The sequence below is a fragment of the Chamaea fasciata genome, unplaced genomic scaffold (assembly GCF_029207755.1).
Source record: "Chamaea fasciata isolate MVZ Bird 193981 ecotype frontalis unplaced genomic scaffold, bChaFas1.0.hap1 SCAF_11, whole genome shotgun sequence".
NCBI classification, from domain to species: domain Eukaryota; kingdom Metazoa; phylum Chordata; class Aves; order Passeriformes; family Sylviidae; genus Chamaea; species Chamaea fasciata.
The window spans coordinates 22,319,955-22,347,111 of record NW_027094096.1 but is presented as its reverse complement, the minus strand read 5'-3'; the positions used below and the strand labels follow the sequence as shown (position 1 = coordinate 22,347,111).

At 48.7% G+C, this 27,157-nt stretch overlaps 3 protein-coding genes across 3 annotated transcripts in view; 2 read left to right on the top strand and 1 right to left on the bottom strand.

Annotated features, from left to right (window-relative positions):
• The window catches only part of PPM1L (protein phosphatase, Mg2+/Mn2+ dependent 1L), a 67,148-nt gene extending 53,916 nt beyond the window's left edge, over window positions 1-13,232 (top strand). The window contains exons 2-4 of the mRNA XM_066193686.1: window positions 2,316-2,490; window positions 5,594-5,755; window positions 6,898-13,232. Coding sequence (XP_066049783.1) covers window positions 2,316-2,490; window positions 5,594-5,755; window positions 6,898-7,247 — 687 coding nt within the window. The 3' untranslated portion in view covers window positions 7,248-13,232. The remainder of the gene's footprint in view (window positions 1-2,315; window positions 2,491-5,593; window positions 5,756-6,897) is intronic.
• Window positions 11,579-17,818, bottom strand: B3GALNT1 (beta-1,3-N-acetylgalactosaminyltransferase 1 (Globoside blood group)). Its single transcript, XM_066193687.1, has 2 exons — window positions 17,811-17,818; window positions 11,579-15,167 (listed from the first exon to the last, which is right to left on the bottom strand). Exon 2 carries the CDS (start codon window positions 15,105-15,107, stop codon window positions 14,121-14,123), a length of 987 nt encoding a protein of 328 aa, XP_066049784.1. The 5' UTR covers window positions 15,108-15,167; window positions 17,811-17,818; the 3' UTR covers window positions 11,579-14,120.
• Window positions 17,819-20,698: 2,880 nt separating this feature from the next.
• On the top strand, window positions 20,699-21,786 carry ARL14 (ADP ribosylation factor like GTPase 14). The gene has a single exon (XM_066193904.1). The coding sequence runs from the start codon at window positions 20,804-20,806 to the stop codon at window positions 21,419-21,421; it is 618 nt and encodes a 205-aa protein (XP_066050001.1). The 5' UTR covers window positions 20,699-20,803; the 3' UTR covers window positions 21,422-21,786.
• Window positions 21,787-27,157: the final 5,371 nt, after the last annotated feature.

Sequence of the window (27,157 nt, the reverse complement as noted above, 5' to 3'; positions counted from 1 at the left end):
AAATAAATTCTCTCTATACGAAATATTAAATTTTCCATGGTAGGTCAAATCAATTAAGGTGTTAAAGTCAATCCTTTATTTAATTGGCTTCAGACTGGGAGCAGATCCCCAAGAGATGCTGGCATTTCAGCTCTGGAGAAGTGGCCACGGAATTGCTCTCTCCCATGGGGATGATGAGGAGGAAAAAAACTGAGAAATCAAATTCCTGAGCTCAGGCGTTTCCCAGGAGCACAAAAATCCTCCCCCAGGAGATCAAAAAAGGACCAAACCTGTTCTCACGTTATAAACACAACTTCCTGAACTTGGGCTAAAATAACCCGCGTGGGAAAAAACCAACTCTTCAAGTGTAATATTAATTAATATTTAATGAATTCTTCTGTGATCACGTGGGCAGTTCCTTTGGTTTTCCAGGAGTGGGTCCACACAGGAGCAGCGTGCAGGAACATGGAACAAAGCTTCAGGGATGTTTTAAGATCGCAATTTAATCGCTGATTGACTTTGGAAAATTAAATGTAACCCCGGGAAGAGCCTGGAGCAGGGCAGAGGGGACTTCTGGTCACTCCCGGGCCTGGAATGAAACATTATTGTCGTTTCTTTTTCTTTTTTTTTTTCTTTTTCTTTTTCTTTTTCTTTTTCTTTTTCTTTTTCTTTTTCTTTTTCTTTTCCTTTTCCTTTTCCTTTTCCTTTTCCTTTTCCTTTTCCTTTTCCTTTTCCTTTTCCTTTTCCTTTTTTCTTTTCCTTTTCCTTTTCCTTTTTCTTTTCCTTTTCCTTTTCCTTTTCCTTTTCCTTTTTCTTTTCCTTTTTCTTTTTCTTTTTCTTTTTTTTGTTTTTTTTTTTGGTTTTTTTGCCTTGAGATTGGCAGGAAAACCGGAGCACGGAGCCCTTTGCTGCTTCGTCAGAGAGAAAAAGTTGAAAAAAATCAAATTAAACCAGAAAAAGGGAAATTTTTCTATGAGAAAAACTCAAATTAAACCATAAAATGGGAAATTTTTTTTCTATTAGAAAAAAAAAAACCAGAAAATTTCTATTCCTTGTCCCAGTGGGAGTGTGACAATCGCAGGGGAGGGGCTGGAAAATCAGGAATTTGGGGTTGGCTCTCTGCGGGTGTTGGTTACTCCGCTGTTACTACAGCTTTACACACAGCTCCAGCATCAGCCCAACCATGCCCCCTTGTGTTAATTCCCTCTGCTCGGAGCCCCCAGCAGCGGCTGGAAGGAATTAAAGGGATTTTCTGTGTGTTCGTGTTCGTCTGTGTGGATATAAATATTTATGGGCTGCTGGTGTATCAGGAGCAGGTGAAGTGATTCCGCTCTGTGCTTTAAAATGGGGGGGAAAAAAAAAAAAGTTAAATTTGATTCCCCTCTGCCACTTTGTGTTAAAATTCAGAATAAAGCCTTTAAATTTGATTCCACTTTGCCATGAGGTGCTTTAAAATCTAGAATGAAGATTTAGAATGAATTTGATTCTGCTCTGCCACTTTTTGGGCTTTAAAATTTCGAATAAAAATTCAGAATAAAGACATTCGATTTGATTTCGCTTTGTCACGTGGTGCTTTAAAATTTTAAAAATAAGGACATTAAATTTTATTTCGCCTTGCCACAGGGTACCTTAAAATTTTGAATAAAAATTCGGAATAAACACATTAAATTTGATTTCACTCTGCCATGTTGTCCTTTAGAAATTTAGAGTAAAGACTTGAAATTTGATTTCACCGTGCCACGTGGTGCTTTAAAATTTAGAATGGAAATTTAGAATAAACACATTCAATTTGATTTCACCTTGCCACATGGTGCTTAAAAATTTATGATCAAAATTTCGAATAAAGTCTTTAAATTTGATTTCACCTTGCCACGTGGTGCTTAAAAATTTATGATCAAAATTTCGAATAAAGTCTTTAAATTTGATTTCACCTTGCCACGTGGTGCTTTAAAATTTGGAATAAAAATTTCGAATAAAGACACTAAATTTGATTTCGCTCTGCCACTTCCTGCTTTAAAATTTGGAATAAAAATTTCAAATAAAGACACTAAATTTGATTTCACCTCGCCACGTGGTGCTTTAAAATTTGGAATAAAAATTTCGAATAAAGACACTAAATTTGATTTCACCTTGCCACGTGGTGCTTTAAAATTTGGAATAAAAATTTCGAATAAAGACACTAAATTTGATTTCACCTCGCCACGTGGTGCTCTAAAACGCAGAATAAAGACAAGAGATGTGATGCTAGCTCCACGCCAGCCCCAACTCCAATTAACGCCAATGCATCAATTAACACCAGTGCATTAATTAATTAACCCCCTGCTCTCGCCCCGCAGTCTGCGGCAGAGTACGTGAAGTCCCGGCTGCCCGAGGTGCTGAAGCAGCACCTGCAGGACTACGAGAAGGACAAGGAGAACAGTGTCCTGTCCTACCAGAGCATCCTGGAGCAGCAGATCCTCTCCATCGACAGGGAGATGCTGGAGAAGCTCACTGTGTCCTATGATGAGGCAGGTAGGGATGGCTTTCCATGAAATTCACGTTTTACTGCCCCCAAAAAATGGTTCCTTTCCAGTCTTGGCCCAAACAGCTGGGGCAGGTTGGGCTTTTGTCCTCGTCCTTGGGAAAGGTTTGTTCTTCCTGAAGTCAGGCTGGTGTGGGAAGTGTTCCTCGTGAGGGATGGGATGCCAAGGAGCTGACAGGACACTACTGCTACTACTTCTTCTTTCTTCTTCTTTTTTCTTCTTCCTTCTTTCTCCTTCTTCTTTCTTCTCTCTCCTTCTTCTTTCTTCTTTTTCTTTCTTCTCCTTCTCCTTCTTTCTTCTTCTTTTTCTTCTCCTCCTTCTTTCTTCTTCTTCTCCTTCTCCTTTTTCTTCTTCTCCTTCTTTCTTCTCCTTCTTTCTTCTCCTCCTTCTTTCTCCTTCTCCTTCTCCTTTTTCTTCTTCTTCTCCTTCTTTCTTCTTCTTCTCCTTCTTACCTCCTTCTCCTTCTTTCTTCTCCTTTTTCTTCTTCCCTTTCTCCTTCTCCTTCTTCTCCTTCTTTCTCCTTCCCCTCCTTCCCCTTCTCCTCCTCCTCCCAGCACTTTGTTGATTGCTCTCCCTTGTCTCTGCATTGGCCCTGGCACCACCTGGTTTTTTGCCCTTTTCCCCTTCACAAATAACAGATTTTTGGGTTTTCCCAGCTGAGAGTGGGCTGGGCAGGCACAAAACCTGACTTTAAACGTGACACCAGGCCATGGGCAGCCAAACCCAGGCCATTTTGGAGGCTTTTTGATGATGAACTCACAGTTTTCAGATCTGACATTTACCTTTACCTTCTCGTAGGATTTTCTTTTCAAGCAGTTAGAACTGCCTTGCAGCTTTTAGATCCTTCTGCAAAATACACCTCGCACAAGGAGCTTGGCTGGTGGGTTCTCAAAGGCCAGCAGAGGTAAAATGAGGGTGCAGAATATTTCCTTCACCCCACATGGCCTGCTTTTAATGACCCATAAAAAAATAAGCTTCAAAAGTCATTGGCTTTCTGTCACCTCTGTTGAGCTTTTCTCACACAGAATTTCCCACTCCAACAAATCCTGTAATTTGTTGGGGTTTTTTTTTTTTCCTCCTTTGGTCAATCCAGCTCCTCTCCACTTCTTTTCATTGATAGGAATTTGTTAGGGAGGAGAAAAATGCAGGGAAATTACTGATTCCTGGCAGAAGGCAAAGCAAAGCTTTTTTCCTTGATGGAAATCTCCGTGTTTGTACCGCGAAAGTAAAGATTAAAACCGCTCAAAACACGCATTTGGGGATTTATCTCATCCAGCAAAAATCATGTCGGAAATGAGAAGCTCCGTAATAACTGGTTTAGAAAATTGCCAGCAGCACAGCTGTGAGCGAAACCCCAAAATTCCAGCTTGCCAAGCAGGTGGAGGCACCTCCAGAGATGAAAACACAGCAGCGGAGCCCCCTCATCCTCCTAATTGTGTCCCTTCTTTATGAGAAAGGCAGAAACGGCTCTGCCTGCCCTTGAAGTGAGAGCTGGTTGTGAGCAAAGCCCAGAAATTCGGCAGTTAAATATCATTACAGCAGCTGCTGATGATCCTGCCTGCTCCAGCCCTTGGTTGGTGGCATTCTCCCTTTTTTTTTGGGGGCCTTTTTTTTTCTTTTCCCCCACAGCAAAATCAACTCAATGAGGAACTCGAGCTGCTGAGAAACAATCCTTCAGATTTGGCAAAACAGAAGTGGTGGCGACGAAAAGGGGTGAAAATGCAATTTTGTCTGGCAGGGATGGGATCACTCAAACCCATCCTGGAGCTTTGTCAGGGGTTCCATCTCCGGAATGATGATGAGCAGGTGGAATCCCAGCAGGTGTCAGCCAGGGAAGCTGGACAAGGAGATGTTTGAGGGGTTTATGGGGTCAGTCCGTGGGGTGTGGAGCTTAGGGAAGCACTCCCACACCTTTTCCAGCCAGGAAACCTTTCCCATCCCTCTTGGAAGGAGCATTTTGCAGCCCTAGGTAACTCCTTTCTCCCCAGGGATGTTTCCCAAAGTGGGTCGAGTTCAGCTGCATCCATTTGCCCGAATAAAGCTCAAAAGGTCTGGATCTGGGTGTTAATTTTGTTCGTTTTAATTAACACCACGATTTGGGGTGTCAATCTGGCCCTTGTGGCACCATCCAATATCAGTAAAGTGCAGCCTTGATGGACTCCACATCCCAGTGGGAATCTTTCCCTCTTTTCTTGGGAATCTTTCCCTTTAGGAAATCAATCCCTCCGAGCTACAAACAAAATGGGTTTGTCTGGAAATAGTCAAATGCTGGCAAGATTTTTTTTTGTGAGGTTTGAGTAAGGAAGCTTTAAAAAATGAAAGGAGGCCAAAAGTGACAGATGGGGACAAATCCTCTCCTAATCTCTAAATCCTTTAGTTTAAAAAGTGGCATTCTTGACTAGCTAAGGCTGAGGCAATTTTGTGCAAGAATATTTCCTCCCAACAAAGCTTTGCTGGCTCTTAATCCCATTCCTTGGATTTACAGCATCCCTAAACATCTGAGATGGTCAGTTGCCTGATCTGTGGCGAATTTTGGTTATTTAAAGGCGTTTTGGCATTTATTTCCAGCGTGCCAGGGAATTCCAGCCTGCTGGGAAGTTCTGGAGGTGGTTTTGTCCTGTGGGAAATGGGTTTTTTCCCCTCAATGGATGGCCCTTCTTCCCCAGGAGTCCTGGAGAAATTCAGTTTCATTACTTAAAAAAAAAAGAGATGGAATTCATTTTTCCCTGCTGTCAAGCAGTCCTGGGAGATGTTTATTGATTGATATTTAGGGATTGCATCCAGAGCCAGGTGTCAGCCCCAGAATGGGATTTTTTTTTACCTGATATTTGCTGGTTTGGGGTGAGGGGGGAAAGATGGAAAGGGGATGGAAAGTGGGGAATATTCCTCCCATTTCAGCCCCTCTGCCCCTGTTAATGTCACCTCAGTGCTCGGAGGGTCACAGCTTGGACTCCCCCATCTTCGGACTCCTTCCCAGCTCAACAGTCCTGGGATCCTGGGAATACAAGAACCTTTTCCTGCCGCTCAGGAGCACCTCTTTGCACCCTTTATTTGGTTTTGATTTTTACCCCCCCACCCCTGGTGTCGTGCAGGCACCACGTGTCTGATCGCGCTGCTGTCCGACAAGGAGCTGACCGTGGCCAACGTGGGCGACTCCCGGGGCGTGCTGTGTGACAAGGACGGCAACGCCATCCCCCTGTCCCACGACCACAAACCCTACCAGCTCAAGGAGAGGAAGAGGATCAAGAGGGCTGGTGAGTTGTTGGGAGGTTCGCCTTCTGGTTGGCACTAAAATTGAGGTTTCGCCCGTGAGAGGGTGGGAAGTGCCCGGCCGAGGCGGCAGCAGATCAAATCTCCTGTTTTCCACCCAAAATTCCAGTGGGATGTCACAGAATGGGCTGGCAGCAGATCAAATCTCCTGTTTTCCACCCAAAATTCCAATGGGATGTCACAGGGCAGAGGTGGCAGTAGATGATCCACCCCTCACCCATCTGGTTGGGGTAGGGAGAGCAACAGCCCAGTGACCATCCCTTGGGATCTCCACATGGATCACCAGGAGCATCCCAGGAGCTTCAGCCCCTGCCCAAAGCCTGGCATGGAGAGGCCTGAGGGAGGTTTAGCACTAAAATCAGCAGAGCATGAATCTCCTTCATCCAAGCTGGTTTTTATTCCCATATAAGGAGCACGAACATGGAAATGGTGGCAGGAGTAGAGGGAAAGAAACCTTCCCACAATAAATCTTCCTTGTTTGCATCACTTTAGCCACCTCCTGGGCTGGAAGTTACACTGGGATCATCAGGTTTAACAGCCAGTTCTCCTTGGATTTGTCATTTTAGAATCTATTTCTGGTTTGGCTCCCACAGCAGCAGCAAATTCTTTGGTGGAGAAAAGAAGTTCCTCTGGTTTATGTTAACCCTCCACTGAGCATTGCCCCAGCCACGCAGGGCCTGTCTACCCTCCAAAATGGGAATAAACGAGTTTTTCCATGAATATAAAACATTCCAAAGCCCTCAGGTTATCCCTGTGCTCCCATCAGCACGAACACCTGGGGGGGTTTTTTTTGCCCTCACTGTTTTCTTCTGCAAAACCCCGAGGGGTTTCCTGAGGAACTGTGTGGAGCAGGAATTCCTGTGCTCTTCCAGAAGCTGGGGGTTTCCCTGGGGGAGAGCAGAGCCTGGGGGAAGGCAGAGCCATTCCTGGGGGACGGTAAATCAAAGCCATTCCTGGTCCATCGTTGCCATCCAGCTCTTCCCCTCAGCGCTCCGAGATCTCCCAGAGGCACTTCCCACACTGTGAGCTCTGTATCCCTCAGGATGAGCCTTTGGGAGGGTCCGGAGGAGTCAAAGAGCTGTCTGGACGTTCCAAAGAGCTGCTTTTTGTCGCTCTTTCTCCCCAGGTGGGTTCATCAGCTTCAACGGCTCGTGGCGCGTTCAGGGCATCCTGGCCATGTCGCGCTCGCTGGGCGATTACCCGCTGAAGAACCTGAACGTGGTGATCCCCGACCCCGACATCCTGAGCTTTGACCTGGACAAACTGCAGCCAGAGTTCATGATCCTGGCCTCGGACGGGCTGTGGGACGCCTTCAGCAACGAGGAGGCCGTGAGGTTCATCAAGGAGCGCCTGGACGAGCCGCACTTCGGCGCCAAGAGCATCGTGCTGCAGTCCTTCTACCGGGGCTGCCCCGACAACATCACGGTCATGGTGGTCAAGTTCAGGAATAGCAGCAAAGCCGAGGAGCAGCAGTGAGGGACGGGAGGGAGCCCCCGGAGCCCGCTCAGGACTCACAACTTTGGATGTGTAGCTCTAGAAACGCCGTGCGGGCTCTCCCGGGGAGGAGCGCATCCCTCCGGGCGCTGCTCTTGGCTTGACGGAAGGAGCAATACTACAGCGACAACAACAAAAAAATCCATGCTGAGCGACCAGAATCCGGTTTGTCCCCGTGTCCCCGCCTCCTGTGGCCTCGCTGCTCCTTAGGAACCGACTGGCGCCGCCCGTTTGTCACTTTTCTTTCCGGATCCCGTGTAGGTTTTGGGTTTGATCGCTCCCGTCGGGTGTGCTGGGCTCGGGGGCACGGCGGGGTCGGGGCAGTGCTGTCGCTTTTCCCTCGGGGCTGTCACTGCTCAGAACCTGCTCTGGTGCTCCTCGTCCCTGAAAAGCTGCGGCGAGAAGGGTTTGTGATTTGAGGAGGAAGAGGAGCCAACTCTCAGCCTGCTGCCACTGCTGGCTCTCGCTTTTTGTTTAACCTCTCCCCGAAAATCGACCCCTGCCAAGCATGTGAGTAGGTAGAGCTCCTGGATTACCACGTTTATTCAGGCTGTGCATTACTCTAGGACAGTTTCTTCTAGGCCATATCGTATCCAAACCGACCAGTGGCGAACTTCAGCAAAATCCTGGGAGTGCTGAAGCTCCAGGATGGGAACGGAGCTCAGCTGTGGTGGCAGAATGTCTGTCCTGTCAGCATCACCCTGACCTTATTTCTGTGGCGTGGACTCGGAAAGCGATGTGAGAGAAAATGGAATTTCACTGCTGACTGTCGGGAACCTCGTCCAGGCCGTTCCTCAGAGCTCCCCGGCTGGAAGTCAAGCCTGTGGAAGGCTTCCTTGTACCACTGCAGGTGGATTTGTGGCGTAAATCCCTGGGCAGACCCCTCTGGAACCGGCTTTTGGGATGGCCTGCAAACGCCAGGCAGCATCAATGCACTGTAGAGATGAAAGGTTGTGTTAAATCTAGGTTTAAAAAGTTCTGTTTAGATCTAACTTTCAGTATTTAATTGTGTTTTGGGATGTGTGACTGCTGTTAAGTTGGAACGAGGCCAGTTGGAGTTTGCTGCGGCTCTGGTACCGGCTGTGTCGTGGCAGAGGGACGGGGCAGGATTTGGGATGGCTCCTTTCTCCTTGTCCTGCCTTACAGAAATCCTGGGGATCTGCCCCACAGCGTGGTCCTGGACAATCTGCTCGAGCTCAGGGTGCTGGAGGCTGCCTGTGTGTGGGGCTGGAGGTGGCTCAGGGGTGGGATGGATCACCTGGCATTGCCTTTTCCTTGGGGAAATCCAACATTCCTCATTTCCCAGCTGCCTGGCACCCACTGCTCCCCTGCGGGGCTTTGGGCTGAGGCTGAGCTGGGCTGGGGAGGTGCTGAGGGGGTCGGGGTCTCTCAAGGCAAAAATCGAACAGCACAAATTTCTGCTCCGGAAGGAATCCCCATCTTTGTCTTTCCGTTTGTGTCCCCGGGTCGCCTCTCCCCCAACAAACTGCCCTCCTTTAATTGCTTTGGGGATCATCTCAGCCATTAATTGGCTCTGGCGGTATTTCCAGGGCTGTGCGAAAACGCGTCTGGGGCTGAAGTGCAGCCTGGCTGTTGAGCTAACAGGAAACGGTGATAATGGCTTCAGTAATTCCAGCGGGAAAAGGTGGAGTGAGAGATCAGCGCGCTGGGAAATGCAGCCCTGGGGTGAGGAGGGTTCCATGGGAATGCTGATCCTGGGCTGGAGCAGCTCCAGGCAGAGCTCAGCGCGGGGAGTTTGCCTTCCCCGTCTCCTTCACTGGAGATGTTCCCGTTGTGCCTTTCCTTTGGAGGGCACCGCTGCCCTGGGAAAAGGGGAATTGCAGCCCTAAAGGAGAGGGATGCCTGTGTCCGGAGACATCCCCACTAACCCACCCCAGGCCCTGCAGAAGCTGCAGTGATGGGCATGCCCAGAAAACCGGGAGAGATCACAGCTCTGGGATGGCTGCACAGAGCACCCCAAGGTCAGTGAGCATTCCTGAGGGATCCATGACCTCTGGAGCACAGCTGGCTGCCCCTCCAGCCCTGGGCCAGGAATTCCCAGCCAGGAGAGAGCAGTGGGAGAGCAGCTCACGCCGGGAGTGAGCCAAGCTCACAGGATTTAGGCAAACACAGCAGGGCTGGAGTGGTTTGCAGCTTTGCCTGGACCATTCCAGGATCATTCCCTGGCATTCCAGCCCCTCCAGGCAGCTCCCAGGCAGCCCTGGGTCAAACCTCCAAGTGGCTGCCGCTGCAGCAAGAGCAGGTTCAGCACCCTCAGTCTCCTGTCCCCCGTCCCTGGCAGCCCAAGCCGTCCATGCCAATGATCTCTGCTCAGCCTGGGGATTTTTTTGCTTTGATTACTTCATAAAAAAAGGAGCTTCAGCTGCTTCAGGTTTGAAGAGGAAGGACCGATGGAGGTGAGAGAGGCTCTGTGTGGTCTCCCACGTCCACGTGCAGTGCCTGCCTGTGCTCCCAGCTGGAAGGTTGGGAAGTTTCTCCCTCCAAATGGAAGCGTTTCCAACTTTCCAGTCGTGCTGATTTGTGCCAAACTCCGTCGTGACCCAGCTGGAGGCTGACCAGGTGAACTCCTCGTACGTTTTGCTTATGCAACCTGACCAAGCCAGGGTTCTCCCACTGCCTTAACGCTCCATCCTCCATCTGGGAAGGGTTGCCAGGTGCTGGGGGCAGGAATATCCTGGGGCAGGAGGGCTCCGGCACTGCCGCTCTCCTCTCCAAAAGCAGGGAGCTGCCTTTGGCACGGCTGGGAGCTCCTCCTGCCTGCTCATCCAGGGAGCTTGGGTGGCTTCATCCCCTTGGGGACATCTGGAGCCTCCCAAAGAGCATCTTCCCGGTGGCCTGAGGTGACAAAATGTTCCTGGAAGGACTCAGCTGAGGGAATTGGGGCTGTTCCCAGGGATATCCCAGCTCACTCACCTGGGATATCCTGAGGATTCTGTCAGCCATCCCTCAGACTGCACTGGGATGGTTCCCAGAATTCCTGGCAGGGCTGGGACTGTCCCAGGCTGTCCCTCTGGTGGCCCCGTGGCTCCTTCTCCTGCCCTGACATTCCCACAAACCCCACAGCAAGCCCCCCCAGGATAAAGGCTTTAACCTCCCGCCGCTGCTGTTGTTGCAGGGTTAAACCATTTCCAGAGGTGAAATGAAAAATCCTGTGAAGATTTTAGAAGTGCTGCCTCAGCTTGAGCAGTGTTGGCTGCAGAAACACCAATGCCACAGCCTAAAAAATAAAAATAAAATTTAAAAAAAGGGAATTTTGTGTCTCTGGATACGGGACAACCCTGCTTTAAATAATATGGATTTACTGCTAATGTAGCTGGTACTTGTTTTACACAGAGAAGCATTTAGTCAGTGATTATACCACAGAAAAAAAACCACCTCAGCAGCCTTTCATCCCCCAAAGCAGGATTTCAGGCCTCTGCACGAAATTCCAAGTGGGAATGTTCTGCTGGAATCTGGCCACTGCAGAGCCCAGAGCTGCTGCCCCTTGTGCCCAAGAGATTCATAAACGGCCTTTCTAAAACTCAAAAAGATCTGCACAGTTAAGAGTGAGCTGAAGTTTCGTTACTTTGGGATTTTTTGCAGTGCTGACTGGACAAGGCTTAGGGGAGCAGGTGGATAAAAATGGATTTTCCTGAGGTGACTTAAAATTCCAGGGCTCAGCTGTGTCCAGCTCTGGAGGATAATCTGGCTGCTCTGGAAAACAAAACCTTGGTGGGTGCAGCTGAAGCTTTTCCTGAACCACAAACGAGAGGTTTGAGGGCAGTCCTGGAGGGAAAAACTGATGGATTTCATGGATTTGGGCAGCTCCTGTGTCTGCTCTGCTCAGTCCTAAGGAAGTTGGAATCAGGTGGTTTTTAAGGTCCCTCCCAACCCAAACCAGTCTGGGATAATTCTGGGAATTAATTATCTGAGCAATAGGGAACTAAAGCACTTTTTTTCCAAGCATTTTTAATGGCCAATCCTGCTTTTTTTTTTGAAGCCTGGGGAGTGGCACCCGTGGACACAGGCAGCTTCTCCATTTTCCAGCCTGCTCTGACACCAATCATCCATAAATGTGAGGCAGAATTTAGGGAAACATCCCAAACATCCAGTTAAAGTGACCACAGGGAATGCTGCCCCTGCATCTCCGGTGTGATTTATTGGGAATCTGTTTGTTCCAGGATGCACACAAAGCATTGCAGCATTTTAACTCCTCGGAAATAACCTCCAGACTGGGAATTTCACCTTGGAACCCGCTTTTGCTCCCCCCACTCAGCAGCAACTTCCAAACATCTTTGCCCAATGAATAATAATATCAACAATTATTATTATTATTATTTATTTTCAGGTCAGGAAACCCCCACAGTTTTCCTATCAGAATCACAAATATTTGCAATTCTGATTTAATACAGCTGCATGAGGAAAAAAAAAAACAAAAAACGGAAGATTTGGAAAACCTTTAGCCTGTGTTTTACACTTTAGGTACAATATTCTAGGCAGATGCAATAAAATTTGGGCCTCCCCCTATTTCAATGCCCAGATTCTTCCATATTTTTAAGGGTTTTCATCTTTTGCCAGACTGCTCACACAAAAAAAAACTTCCCTAAGAATGGCTTTGAGCAGAAACAGGAGCTCAGTTAGGAATTTTACAGGCTTTTAAGCAATAATAAAGTCAGAACTGGCCCTGTAAGTGACAATTCACTTCAGGTGGCACGAAGAGATGGCTGTGTATAACCCTAGGCCTTGGAACCCGTGAGCAGTGTCAGCCTTTGGGGCTCAAAACCCCCCAGATTCCTGCAGGTGACAGGAGAATTTCTGGCCATCCTCAGCTCCCCAGGGCTCTCATTCCTCCCTCACTCTCGGCTTTATCCATTTCCTGAAGGCAGCGGAGTCATCCTCACGTCTTACTTTGGAAAGAGCAATACAAGCTGTGCTGTTGTGATCGGTGTTCTTGTGGTCAATAATTTATTTCTGAGCATTTCACGTGGCGGGCTTGGAGCAAAAACGGACGGGTTTGGGGGTTGAGGTGTATGAACGATCACAGAACGAGGCAGTTCTCCCAGCTCAGAGAACAATCACATCCCAGCTCCTAAACCCACGGCACAGCTGGAATTTCACCTGGATCTAGGAATACAAGCCCATCCTTCCCTCAGTTATGCAATACTGTATTTTCCCAAAAAACAACAACAAAAAAGGCCTTTATTTTTTAAAAGCTTTGACCTCACCATCAGAACACTTGACATCTGAGATCCTTGTCTGGAGAAGTGTTATCCCCAAGAATGTTTTTATCCCTAAAAAACACCCACAAAGCCCATCCTGAAAATCCCAGCCCGGCTCCGGGGGAAGTTGTGGAGCAGAGCAAAACCCAGCCCTGCCCACAAAGCCCAGGGTGCTGCAGGTCCTGCTGAGCCCTCAGCTCTTCTCCTGGAGGTCCTGCTGAGCCCTCAGCTCTTCTCCTGGAGGTCCTGCTGAGCCCTCAGCTCTTCTCCTGGAGGTCCTGCTGAGCCCTCAGCTCTTCTCCTGGAGATCCTGCTGAGCCCTCAGCTCTTCTCCTGGAGATCTGCTGAGCCCTCAGCTCTTCTCCTGGAGATCCTGCTGAGCCCTCAGCTCTCCTCCTGGAGGTCCTGCTGAGCCCTCAGCTCTTCTCCTGGAGATCCTGCTGAGCCCTCAGCTCTTCTCCTGGAGGTCCTGCTGAGCCCTCAGCTCTTCTCCTGGAGGTCTGGGCAGCCCCTGGGCTTCGTCTCTGAGAGACAACAGGGCTGTGAGGTTGTTCCAGCCCAAGGGGAAGCCCCGGGAGCGTGGCCAGGACGTCTCCGTCGTCTCTCCCCCCGTGTCGTGGATGTGTCCAGGTTAATTCTGTCCATGCAGTTGCAAACTCTGTATCGTTGTCCATTAGAAGTGTAAACTACTGAAAACTGGGCCTTGCTGATATGAATAAAGTGATTAAAAACCAGGTCTTTACACACAGGGCGGAGTTGGGTTTTCTTTAAAAAAGCATCGACGGGGGAGTTTCTTCCTTTATTGCGTTTTAAAATTGGGACAAAAAAAACCCCACCTCATTTAGAAACAAGACGTAAATCACGACGGAAATGATTTTTCATCTTCCCCACAGGGTTCCAAAACTCCTGGCATGTATCACACACACACACACACACACACACACACAGGGGTGGGGGATTGATGAGCCCAGTGTTTTTGGGTTTTGGGATGTCCAAATTGCTCTTGAGCTCCACTTCATCTCCCTGGTCTGGGAACACCAAAAGCAGAGGCACCAAAGCCATTCCATGTAATATGGACACACAAAGTGCAGCACATTTCCAGCATTTCCCAGCAGCTCCTGCAGATCCCACAGGATCCCCAGGCTGGGAAAATACTCCTGGAGGTGACACATTTAAATCCTAAGGTGTGACACTCTCAGGAGGGTTCCACAGGGGAAAAAAAAAAAAAAAAAGGTTGGGTTGGGTTAAAATTCCTGCTGGGCAGAGAACAAATAATAAATGGAGAGTGGCAATAAAACAATAAAAAACCAATCCAGGCAGGAAGCTGGGAATCGTCCTCAAAGCTGCTTTCTTGGCATGATCATCTTTCCTCGGTGGCGTTTTGTACATTCCCAGAAGATTCCCGGGGGAAATCCCAGGGTTGCTCCGAGCACATGGAAAAGGCAGCAGAGGCAGAGGGGACAGAGCATTCCAAGGTACCCTCTGGGTGTGGGATACACACATGGAAAAGTGCTTTGGGAATCCCTGTTTTTATTGAAAAGTCTTGGAATGCCCTGGAGAAACGCAGCCCCGGCAGTCAGGGTCATCTCCAGAGGCGGCTCGTATACCAGACCGAGGTTTCTAAATAAACCCGCCGTCAAAGGCACGTTTTTGAAGTGTCAGATGACAAATCCTGCCAAAACTGGACCAGTTCACTTGCTGTGAGGCCGTGAACCGCAATCAAATGCCTGTACTTACACACATCAAAGCTGATTTTAGAGAGAAAGAACTGCTCTGCACCTTCTGGAACAGTGATGTTGACTTGGAGTATATTTAAGCAAATCCCCACATAAACATCCTCAAATTTCAGGGGTTTGACGTGGCCCATCATCTCATAAGCCCTCAGAGCCAGCTTTCCATCCAGGATGTATCCCAGCCCGCTGCAGTAGGGAGGGTAGAACTTGAAGGGATATTCCTCGTAGGAGATGAACCGTTTTTTGTTCAGGCCTCTGTAGGCGAAGTTCTCGACGAGGGGGTACCCGGTGAAAACGTTCTCCGAGGAGTTCAGCTGCAGCAGGAGCTTCACCAGGTTGGGAGTGTTGATGAAGACGTCCACGTCGGTCTTCATGAAGAACCTGGCGCTGGAGCAGAACTCGGAGAGCCACTGGAAGGCCATGATGGTCTTCAGGGTGAGGTTGTCGTAGGTGTCCATGAAGTCCTGGCGGATGATGTCGCCGTAGAGGACGCTCTCGTCCTCCACCGACAGCGCGGCCGCCCCGTCCTCCCCGCCCGTGTCCTGCCCCAGCAGGAACAGCGTGAGGACGCGCTGGCCCCACCAGGAATCCCGGGAGCCCCAGGAGATCCTGATGGCCTGCCTGGCCTTCACGTCCCCGGGGCTGGAAGCCACCAGGATGACCAGGAAAGGGTCGGCGTCGGCGCAGCTGCGGCGCTCGCGCAGCGTGAACGGGCGCTGCTGCCGGTACACGGGCTCGTACTCGTAGAAGTAGAGCAGGTTCAGGTCCTGCAGGCCAGCCTCGGAGGAGAGGGTGATGTACCACATGGTCACCAGGGAAAACACCAGCAGCAAAAGGAAGACCCATCTCAAGGGTCTCCTGTACCAGGCGCTGAGCGGCGCCGGCGTCATGGTCGGGATCTGCTGGTGCCCCTCAGAATCCGTCGCACGGGTCCCGGAGCAGCATCCTGACTGAAAAGGAAAGGGAAAAGTGGCATCAGAGGGCTGTTGGTCTAACATCACCTTCTCCTTGTGCTGGCTGAAGCGCCAGCTGGAGTTGTGCTGTAATATCAGCCAGTCCAAGCATTCCTGATCCAGCTGTCACTCCCCTCATCCCATGGATGGCAGCGGGACACGGAGCCACTGCCCCAGCAGGGTTTGCTGAGCTGGGTTTGCATTGAAAGCTCGTGGAAATCCCCCCTGCACAGACCTGATCCCCAGCCAGGATCCCACTCCAAGATCCCAGGGATCTCGGCACCACGTCTCTGACCCGACTCCACCTCAAGGACAGAACACGGTGCACAAAATCCAACAAATGCTCCAGGAAGTGGATGCTCAGAGGCCGCCGAGTTTTGTTGCTGCTGCTAAGGACAGGAAGTCTGACTGGTGTGAGCTGGAGCACGTGGGACAAGAAAGCAGAAGGACGAGCAAATGTTTCACCTTCATTCAAGGCTCGAGCAGCTGCTTGTTCTGAGGGGGGAGGGGGGAAGGTAAAAATCAACTTCCTCAAACCAAGCGATGTGCTGAAGCCGTTTTTGGCCAAAATCATGACCATTTTTACCATCCGCCAGGTGATTTTTTGGATTTGAGGCACACAGATCCACAGCAGGGCCTTCCAAAGCCCCGTGGAATCCGTGCTGAAGCCGCTGTTCCAGTGTCAGGATTAGAGATTCCAGTGGATGAATCCTCACAAAACTCAGTGTAACACCAGACCCCCAGGCCTGTATTTCCTTAAAACCACACGTGCTCCAGCATCTATTTTAGACATCTTTAAGCCAAAATAATTCCAGTGCCTAACTGTGGGAATTCCAAGTGGTTTCTGATGTTTGCAGTAATAATATTTATCCTGCACGAGCACACACAGAGACACAATCAGGATGATTGAAGGTTTGATTTTACAGCACAATTAATTACTCTCTATCTTCAAAAACATCACCACAGGGCTCATAAATGTTTTATGTTTGACAAATGAATCCAACCCCCAGAACAGCACTCTGGAATCTGGGGGAATTTGGTTTTCCAGAGCCCACCTGCCTCATGTTTCTGTGTAGGATCTGATTTTAAATTAATCATCCTTTAAAGGAAGCATTTGGAGAACGTTTCACCAACAATACCTCAAAATGAATTTTAAAAAAAAAAATTATATAAAGCATTTAAATAGAAGAATTTTGGACTGATTCCTCTCAAAATCAGTAATTAACTCACAGGAATCTTTTCATGCATCAACCTGACTTTCAGTGGACAGTAGGAAAATACATACTGGAAGAAAATAAGTTATGTATCAGTGCCCATTTTTTGATATTAGATCAATAACATTTATTTTTGATGATTAAAGCGTGTCAGTGAAAACCGATCTGTTTGATCAGTTCTTGGCTGTCTAATGGAAAAAAAAAATTTCAAATGCTTTGATTCTTTAGAGGAAGAAAAGCCTGATTTCATGAACTTGTGAACAATAAAACCGGAGACAAATCCTGATCTGCTCCATAAGGAAAATTCTGGGGAAATAAACACCAGTTCAAGTCCTTCAGCAAACCCCAGCCACACAGGGAAATAAATAAATCCCCTCCTTCTCCTATTTCAAGTGCTCAAAGCAAAGTGAGGAAGTTTCTTCTCCTGCTCAGTCACGGCGCAGGTGCAGCCCCTTCCAGCTCCTCCTCCACTTCCAGACTTTTTGCTGGAAGTTTTTTTTTTCCCCTTCCACTTGTGGACGGCAGCTCCTTCCAGGGCACTGCTTTCACTTTCCCCCAAGCTGAGACTGTACCAACAGATAAAACAGGCGAACTTTGAAATAAATGTGAGGGAACGAAAGGCTCAGAATGCTCCACAGGGATTTCGATCCACCTCCCACACAGGTAGGGGATTGTGGAGTGTGGACGTGCTTGGCAGGAAAAAGGTGGGAAGTTTTCATTTTCATTAAAGATTGCTAATTATAATAACCAAGAGTCCGAGATAATGATTTTTAAAATACCGTAAAAAACAGGCGGATAGGAGAATAAATCCTTTTTAAAGCTACCCGCAGAAATAATTTGGAACTATTTCTGGACGGAGCCTGGAGCAGCCTGCCCTGTGAGAGGTGTCCCTGCACACGAGATAATATTTAATGTCCTTCCAGCCCAAACCAGCCGCCGATGGGACGTTTTTAACCTTAAAACCGATCGAAACTAGAGGCAACTTTACAAGATCCCGGGCCGCGATGCTCTAACCCAACAAAACTTGAAGCTTTTTCTTGAAAAAGGCCCTTTACCAGCGACTCGCCCTCACTGGAGGCTGCCCGAGCCATCCATCCCCGCCGTCCTTTTCCCGGCGCGGGGATGGGCCGGGCGGAGCCGGCCGAGCAGGAGGGGATGGAGGGACGGATGCATGGATGGATGGATGGCTGCGAGGGAAGGGATGGCTGCCAGGGGATGTGCCGCCCTCGGCCGAAGCCGCGGACCCACTCCGAGCCATTTCTCGTGTTCCTGTTCCAGCCCCGCAGCCTAGCAGCGCTCGGGGCTGGCTGGCTTCCCTCCGCCCGCACCTCGCCCCGCCCTGGGCCGCGTCCCCGCTCTCCGTTCCCATCCCTAGCCCCACGCCATCCCCCGTGCCCACCCCGTTCCCCATCCCCGCTGCCGTTACCGTGTCCCCGGGGCCGGCGGCGGCGGGAAGGAGCCGCCTCCTCTTCCGCCTCGCCGGGCGCCCGCAGCCGGCGGCCGCCGCTCCTCCCGGCGGCTCCGCGGCTTCCCTCGGGCAGCCGGCCAGGGCAAAGGCCGGGCAGGGACGGCGGAACCTCCTCCCCTTCCTGCCTCGGCCGCTTCGAGGTGCTCCCGGTGAGGATTCGCCGCCTCGTTAGTCCATCCATCACACCTGGGAACTGGAATGTCCCGCCTGCGCGGCTTGGCGGCGTGCAGGGTTTGTGCCAGGCTGTTCGCTTTAGGAGAGGGTCACTGTGCGGGGCTGGTGCTAAATCAGCTCTGCCGGGTTTGTGGCTCCGGCTCTGCAGGTGAGCCGAAAGGCAAACTGGACACAGACGGGATGGTCCCGGGCTGGCAGAGCGAACACGGCTCTGGGAATCCTCACTGGGAGCGGCTCTGGGAATCCTCATTGGGTGCAGATCTGGGAATCCTCACTGGGAGCGGCTCTGGGAATCCTCATTGGGTGCAGATCTGGGAATCCTCACTGGGAGCGGCTCTGGGAATCCTCACTGGGAGCGGCTCTGGGAATCCTCATTGGGTGCAGATCTGGGAATCCTCACTGGGAGCGGCTCTGGGAATCCTCATTGGGTGCAGATCTGGGAATCCTCACTGGGAGCGGCTCTGGGAATCCTCACTGGGAGCAGATCTGGGAATCCTCACTGGGTGCAGCTCTGGGAATCCTCACTGGGAGCAGATCTGGGAATCCTCAATGGGAGCAGATCTGGGAATCCTCACTGGGGGCAGCTCTGGGAATCCTCACTGGGAGCAGATCTGGGAATCCTCACTGGGGGCAGATCTGGGAATCCTCACTGGGAGCAGATCTGGGAATCCTCAATGGGAGCAGATCTGGGAATCCTCACTGGGAGCAGCTCTGGGAATCCTCACTGGAAGCATATCTGGGAATCCTCACTGGGGGCAGATCTGGGAATCCTCACTGGGAGCAATTTTGGGAATCCTTACCTGGAGCAGCTCTGGGAATCCTTACCTGGAGCAGATCTGGGAATCCTCACTGGGAGCAATTTTGGGAATCCTTACCTGGAGCAGCTCTGGGAATCCTTACCTGGAGCAGATCTGGGAATCCTCACTGGGGGCAGATCTGGGAATCCTCACTGGGAGCAATTTTGGGAATCCTTACCTGGAGCAGCTCTGGGAATCCTTACCTGGAGCAGATCTGGGAATCCTCACTGGGAGCAGCTCTGGAAATCCTCACTGGGGGCAGATCTGGGAATCTTCACTGGGAGCAGATCTGGGGATCCTCACTGGGAGCAGCTCTGGATCCCAAGATCTGGCTTTGGACTCTGGCACAGTCAGAGTGAAGAAACCTGCAGAGGCCCACACAAATTACCTTGTTAAAAGTCAGGCTCTGCTCGATCCCTGCTTTGAAGTGATGGCTGATGGAGGAAGTAACAGTTGTGATCATAAACACCCAATAGCACACAGAGAGCAGAGAGAGCTGTGAGTGAGCTTCAAATCACAACTCAAGATATCCATAATTTACTGGAATTGCATCAGGGAGTTCCGATCCCCTTGGTGCATTAACCCCGTGTTTTGCAGTTTGCTGCCTCCCCATCTTGCAATTCATTCACACCCATTTATTTACAAATGCAAACACTTTCTTCCCTGGTTTAGCACATCCTGACCCGCTCCTGAAAAAGCCCTACACATAATCCATCCATGTTATCAACTATTAAAAACACAGAGCAGTGAGTGCGTCACTGTCATCTCTTGTTGCCCCCAATTAGTCCCGGTCTAACCCTTTCAGCCTCAAGAGAAACCAGATTATAACTTGTCTGTCAGGGCTGAGGCGGATTTTACGCAACCAATGTCGTAATTATCGAAAAGATTGCTCTATCAGTCAGCAGCTTGTTTGACCACAAGACCTTTGCATCTTTTTGCTGATCCTGGACTTTCTGAAGCAAAGAGAAATGGTTTCCTGGGTGTAAGGGCAACTCCCGCAGTACTCAGGATGTGTCAGAGCAGCCCGGCGTGCAGCCACTATCAGAAAAATGAGCAGTCAATAGGAATTCATTAATAGCTGACTACATTTTCTATCTCCTCTTGTTTTATTCTGCTACTTGGAATGGTGGCCAGAAAAAAAATGATCAAGGCTCTGTTATTTCTTCACTTCTGGACCTTTTCCTGGAGGAAACCTTCATTGGGCAACCACGGAGTAGAGTGAAATGAAGGTAACAGGAATTTTTAATTTGAGGCAGCGGGATCACAGTGGTGACCGGACCATAAGGTCTGTATTTAGTCTCCACCCTGTGGGGTGCAGTTAAACTCATTCGCACACAACCTAAACAAACTCCCTGAGTTTACAGCCCCGGCAGGAGGAGTCCCTGAGGCAGCTGCTTAGAGCAGAGCCCGGTTTTAGTGGAGTTCTCTTAGGGCTTGATTGAGTCCATGGGCTGGAACTCACATTAGAGACTACTTAAGATCAGCCTGTGGGAGATGAGATGCACCGAGAAATCAGCTCCCTGCTCATTTCGTGGCTTGCTGAGAGTATGGACGAACCTTAAATCTTCAATCTCCCCTCCTCGCTGCTTGTGTCCATATCTCATTTTTTTTCCCAGATGGCTGTGGATGCTCAGTGGAGAGGAGACAGGATTTGCCCACGGATCAGGCTGCAGGTGCTGGGAACGTGGCTGTTCAAACAGCCTGTAACCTTTGTGCCTGTGCCACTGGGGCCGTTGTTACTCATCCCAGTCCCACCCACAGGCTTGGCAGGGAGCTCTGCACCTTCCGAAGCCTCCTGGCTCTTTATCAGGTCGATAAAAGCAGCGTGTGTTTGCACAGAGGCTGGACTGCTCCAGAGCTCGCAGCTGCCTCTTCTCCCTCACTGGCTGTGCTCCACCTCAGGAGGGGGAAAGGCGGCCACACAGACTGGCCCCAGGGAAGAGGGGGAATATCCCTGGAACTGAGAATTCCCCGGGATAAATGGGCCTCCAGAACGCCAAGGCCTCCTCAGTGAAGAGAGCCAACATCCTGATGCTGGGGCTGGATTCCGCGGGGAAATCCACGCTGCTCTACAAGTTCAGGTACAAAGACGCTTTTCTAACCATGCCAACCATTGGCTTTAATGTGGACATGATGGACGCAGGGAAAGATTTTACACTGACGTTTTGGGATGTTGGAGGACAGAAGAAAATGAGAGAGCTCTGGAGCAATTTCCTGGAAGATGTGGACGGGCTGCTGTACGTGGTGGACAGCTCTGACAAGCACCGGCTGGAGGAATCCAGGAGGGAATTCGAGCTCATTTTAAAGAGTGACCCCATGAAAAACGTCCCGGTGGTGGTGCTGGCCAACAAGCAGGACCTGCCCGGAGCTCTGAACGCCGAGGAGATCACCAGGAGGTTCAGGATGAAGAAGTACTGCAGCGACAGGAACTGGTACGTGCAGCCCTGCTGTGCCATCACGGGACAAGGACTGGCAGAAGCTTTCCAGAGAGTGGCCACGTTCGCCAGGCAGTACAGCAAGTCAAAGGAGACCTTCACCACCCTCAAGGAACTCAACGCCTGTCAAGGATTTCTGTCATCCACTTCTGGTGACTCTTAACATATTTTGTCGGACAGATTAAACCTGGAAATGCTGGATTCTGAAGAACTTTTATACACAGAATCCTTTCAAGGATTTCTATCATCCACTTCTGGTGACCCTCAACATATTTTGTTGGACAGACTAAATATGAAAATACTGGATTCTGAAGAACTTTTATACATAAATATTTATAAAGGACTTCGACAATATTAAATTCTACTGTTATATCTGCAGATGCTTGATATACCTCACAGGACATCTCATACCTGAGATAGGACTCTGTAGCATTTTCTTCTTATTTTTTTATTTACTTGGGGTTATTCAAGTTGGATGATGAGAAAGGGGCAGTCGAGCACATGGAAATAAAATAGGTGAGCGGTGTTTAAGTGGCTTAAGTCAAATGAAGATTCGAATCTATTTTTTTTTCAAGATGTAAACCAGCCAAGTCATTTGGTCAGCAGCGATCAAACGCTGTTCTGTACTAGATGCTCCATGGATGTGTTTCTCATTTGAAAACAGAGTGGGGTGAGGGCTTCAGCTCTTAGTTGTGTACAAGGGAATTTGGCTGTTCCCGCATTCTAGGAACAGTTCCTGCAGGGAGGTTGTGAGGAGCAGGATGAGCTCCTCACCCAGCCCCAGACAGAGCCTGGCTCCAGTGCTGTCCCCAAGGTGCAGCTGTGACGTCCCATTGTCCCAGATATCCACGTGCTGCTTGTTCCTTATTATTACAGCTTCTCCTTGTTCCTGCACTGCACTGCCCTCCTTACAGGAGGCTGAGATCACTCAGGGAAGAGCTGAATCCCACTGGTTTTGTGGTGACTTCCCAGTCCTGGACTCTGGAAAACTCATGGCAGGGGTCCTCTTGTGCTCCTGGATTTTTTTTTTTTGTTTCAAGATTACATTAAGGAAGTAGGTGGGAAATGGGAAGTTTACATTTCATTCTTACTAACAAACAGACAGGAATGTCAAGTTATAAAAGGGTGAAGCAGCAATAAAATCACCCAGACATACCCTGTTGTCTCATGCACGGGTTATTCAGAGACCAAAAAATCATCAGATGGATTTGCTGAAATAGTAAACCAAGGGAAGTTTCTCAATAGAAGTTGTTATTAATACTGAGACTAATTAGCAGGGGCTAAATCCTGACTCATGCTGAGACTCTTGCTAAAAGCAGAGCAAGTGTCTGGATTTCTCATTGCCTTGCTCTGATGATTTGGGCTCAATAGAAAATATCAAATTCTGTCCCTAAAAAGATCTTTAAAAGTCATTAACGTTGGTTTTCCAAGGCAAACAATTCAATGTTTAAACATGTGATATTTGATATCGATACATTTATAAAGGTTTGCATGTGTCTGGTATAGGGTGAATTCTCTTAATCTAATCACGTGTCTGTTATAAAGCAGAATTTAGTTCTGTGGCCTCAGGACTTCCTCAGGGAGAAACAACCCTGAGAGATTTAATGAGGGTGCACCAGGGTCTCTAATTAGCCAAGAAGCAAGTTCTGAAGGGAGAAATAAAGTCGTAAAATAGACCAGCTCATGCAGCTGAAAATGAGAATCAGCTCTCAGGCACACAGGCCCTTCTGCAGGTTATCAAATTACACTAAATGACACTCACATCAGCTTGAAGAAGCGTTTTACATTATGCTTCGAAGGAAAGGAATAAACTCAATTCCGTTCACTTCATAGAATATCAAGTATTTAAAAATTGCATTTTCTAAGAGCTTGATTTCCCAGAGAAGTGAAGGCAGGCCTGTCATATCTGCCCGAGGAGACCCCAGCCTTTTGGAATCATTTTAAAGGTTTAAAATTAATCAGCCAAGCTGGCTTGGAGACGCAGGAGGAATTCTCAGAGGAATTAGACGCCTGAAAGTTTAATTTAAAAACTCAGTGAGACAGAGAGAAGTGACCACACCGGTGCCCCCTTAAAGGCAAGGCTGATAAGGTACAAAAGACTGATCCCCACGGAGATAAATGTTCCATGAGAGACGAGGGACATCAATCCAGAGCCAGGCCTTAATGAGTTCCTCTGCTCCAGGGTTTTTCCATTGGGCTTGGATCAGCAGAGCACTCAGGAGCTTCCTCAGGATGAGAGAGAGATGGAATGCACTGCTTCAAACCACCTGGAGCCAAGAACACTCAGCAGATTTTGGGAAGGTGTTTGGGAAGTTGCCCGGGCAGGAAGGTTGCAGAGGAAGGGAATTGTGGCTCAGCTCACTCACACCAGGGCACTGTGTGCTCCCAGGGGAAGCCTGGGAATTGTTGGATATCTGATCCCATCACCCGTTCCCTGGTAAAATCAATACCCAGGGACTTCCAAAGGTCTTTTCCAGCTCCATCCTGCTTAGAGTTCAAAGTGCTTGGCTGAACACCATGAGCAGAATTGTCCTTGGTGTTCCAGGAATTTTACTGCTGCTAAAATCCAACCCACAGCCCCGGGATCATAAATTCCTGGATACGTTTGGCTGATTTTTTTATTTAGAATTTTTACAGATTACTCATTAAAAGACTTTTAGGATTTTTGAAGGTTTTGGGATGCTTTGAGATGGTGAGAAATGAGAATCTGAAGAGCCCTGAGGCAGTGGAGCAGAAGTCTGGGAGCTGAAAGCTTTTCATGGGATGAACGGCCTTGAAGAGTCGGGGTCAGATGTTTGTTGGGGTCAGCTGTTTATTTTGCTTCAAATCTGGGGATTTTTTTCCTCAGCTCACCCTGCTGTTTTGCATGTTTTAATTGCTATGTTCTGGAAGTCTTGTGCAGAAGCACTGCAGGTGTTTTGTAGCTAAAGGGCTCAAACCCTTCAGTGTCTGCTCATATTCCTGAAAGAGTTTGCTGTCCCTGTTCCTTTGTGCTGACAGAAGAGTCAACATGAAAAAATGAGTGGAACAAAAAAAAGAGAAGGATCTGAAGCCCAAGGCCTGCAGGACCCTGTGTCCTCCCAAGGAGATGTGTTTGGACGGGACCATTTAAAAGCTGACAGACCCAGAGCATGGGGACCTGTCCTGTTGACCATTCCTTGATAAAATCCCTGTGGTGTAAAGTCCCATTGAGGGTTCTGAGTTTAGGAATAACTCATGGAGCTCATTGAACGTGGATCCAGTGGGGAGAAATGGGGGTGAAATAAATGCCATTTTAAGGGAAGGTGTGGAGCAGCAGAAGAAACCATTGCAAGTTTGGATAGCAGCACTGCCTCCTGCTTTGCCTGGGACACAACTGGCCAATAATTTAGAATCCAGGAGAAGTGTAGCGTCTAAGGAATGCAGGACAAGGCTTTTCCAATACCAGATACCTGGTGTTACCCAAAATGTCTCTGTGCCATCTCGTTTCGGACAAGGAAAGACTTTCCTGTGCCAAACAAGTTCCAAGTGCTGCAAAGGAGACAGCACCACTTGGAAGTGCAGTGTGCACATTAAACAGGGTTTTTTTTCCCCATGTGAACGGGTCATGCTGTGTTCTGTGCTGCTGCATCAGGCTTCCTCCACTTTCATTAGCTCAGGTATCCTGTTTGCATTCTGGACATCCATCTCCTCACATCCCACAGCCTGGATTAGCCAACTCGCTGTCGTTTGGGATGTAAATTCTGGAGGGTGGAGGCCCTCAGCACACGCCATTTGCAAATGGAAATTCATGGCCAGTAAGGAGTGCAGACACATTCTGAGGGGAGGAGATTTTAGCAAACTGAGCATTCCTTGTGTTTCAGTTTCCCTGTGCTCGCTGTTGCTGTGCTGCTCCTGCTCATCCTCGCTGTGTTGGTGGCGCTTGGACCAAGACCTGGCCCCTCTGTGTCCCCTCCCAGCAGAGCTTTCCCCCTGTCCCTGTCCCTCCCCAGGAGCCCCAGTGGCAGTGCCAGCTCCCCTGCTCTCCTTATCACATTTCCCCAGGGGTTTTTGGGTTTGCTCTCAGCCACTCCTCAGGTTGGGAGCGACCCAAAGACATTTACAGCCCCATTTCATTGTTTTCTGTCAGGTCCTTCCTCAAAGCTCTCCTTTCCCACGATGTGTGCAAACCTCCTGACAATGCTTTATGAGCCGTGGCTTTTGATGAGTATTTTTTATTATTTCCTTGTTCTCCCCGTATTTGTCATCTGCTCCCTTTTAGTCTTACAAGGTGCTTTCGTTGGTGCAAAGATCATCTTTTTGTCCTGTTTTTTTACCTTTTTTTTTTAAAACCTTTTGTTGACTCGTTTTTACTTCGTTTTACCCTTTTTATTTACCTGGCCAATGAGACGTTTCTAGGCCTTGTATTACCCTCATTCTGGCAAAATACCTGCAAAAATGAAGTAATTTTGGGAGTTTAAGAAACCACCTGGCTCTGAAACCTGAGCCACGCATATTGTTTGGTTTCAGCAATTATGGCTGGGAACAGCAGCAACGATTTTATCGATCCAGACAAAGGCAAATCTCCTGTGAAATTCGGTTTGGCTGTTAAAGGGTAACTGTGCCCTGGTCAATAATTTTCAGTTACTTTATCTAAAGCACACACGTTTATCACTGAAGAATTTGAGTCTCTCAGCCTTTCTTTTAAGAAGTCAGGGAAGTTTTATTTCTTACAGGGCCGTCCCAGCTTGCTGTGAAAATCCTTTGTGTTATTTGGATGGAACAGAAAACATAAAGGAGTTCTGCAAACAGATTAATTAATAAATGATAAATTAACGTTTGGCTCCTCGTGGGGTGGCTCAGGGCTAGATGCCTTTTCCCAGCACAAGGGAATGATTTTGTGTTGAATTCTCACGGATTTTCCTTTGTTGAGGATTAACAATAAAGGTTTAATTTACCCAAAATGTCTATAGGTGGTCACACAATTCTTACGTGCCCATCAGTATTTACACAGCTTGAATTCCCTGAAAAGGTGAAAAGAAATAAAGAATTAGAGAAGAAGAATTTAAGGAGTTGATCAGGAGGGGCGGAGGGGGAAGATAAACGACAGCAAACGAAAGTAACGGCCGTGAAAAAGGGAAGTGAAAAGTAAAATAAGTGAGAAAATTCTCAGGCCAAAGTACTGAGTGTTGTAGATACACAAAGCAATAGAAAGCAGAAAAAAAATTAATAAAAATATATTTTCTTTCCCAGCCATTAACTTTGCACTCTGGTGCAAAAGCTGAGGCAGCTCTTCTTTTAAAATCAACATTTCATGGGTGCAAACCCTCCTGGTGCTCACGGGGGGAACTTCCCTGTGCTCTCCCTGAACGTTCAATGCTGAAGGCAGCGGTTTCATAGATAAAATAATATCCGGCCCCAAAGATGATGCAGCTTTGGAGAAAATACTCTGCAAAAACCGTCTCCTCACACTAACTCGAAACAATATTATTCCTGAGTATGAATAGTTAAAACTATTTAACATATTAAGGTCAAACATCGTGGAAATTAATTCTAGTTTCAAATAACTCTTCCATTTAACTCACACGGGAGAATTTAAAACTTCTGAGCTGTCACCTACACTGAGCCTTTCCTTTTTGAAGCTTCAGCTTTTCCACTGAGTCATTTGGACCATTGATTATTTAAAATCCCCATTTATTGCCCACGCTGACGGGTAAATTTGTTACAGGCTTTGCTTCCTCGTGTGCTGCTGAAAAGCCCCCGTCAGGCACGAAGGCAAACCCGAGGCAAACACCAGAAAATTGAGTAACTTCATTAAAACGTGCTCGTATAAAATGTGTTTCCTCGCTGAGACATCTTGTGGTGCGTGAGGCTTCCTGCAGCTCCGTCAAAACGAAACCGTCGGGTCGCAAATTCAAACGGAGACCGGAGGAGCTCGAGA

Coding starts and splice junctions, on each gene's coding strand:
- ARL14 (XM_066193904.1), top strand. CDS start 20,804: ATGGGCCTCCAGAACGCCAAGGCCTCCTCAGTGAAGAGAGCCAACATC.
- B3GALNT1 (XM_066193687.1), bottom strand. CDS start 15,107: ATGACGCCGGCGCCGCTCAGCGCCTGGTACAGGAGACCCTTGAGATGG.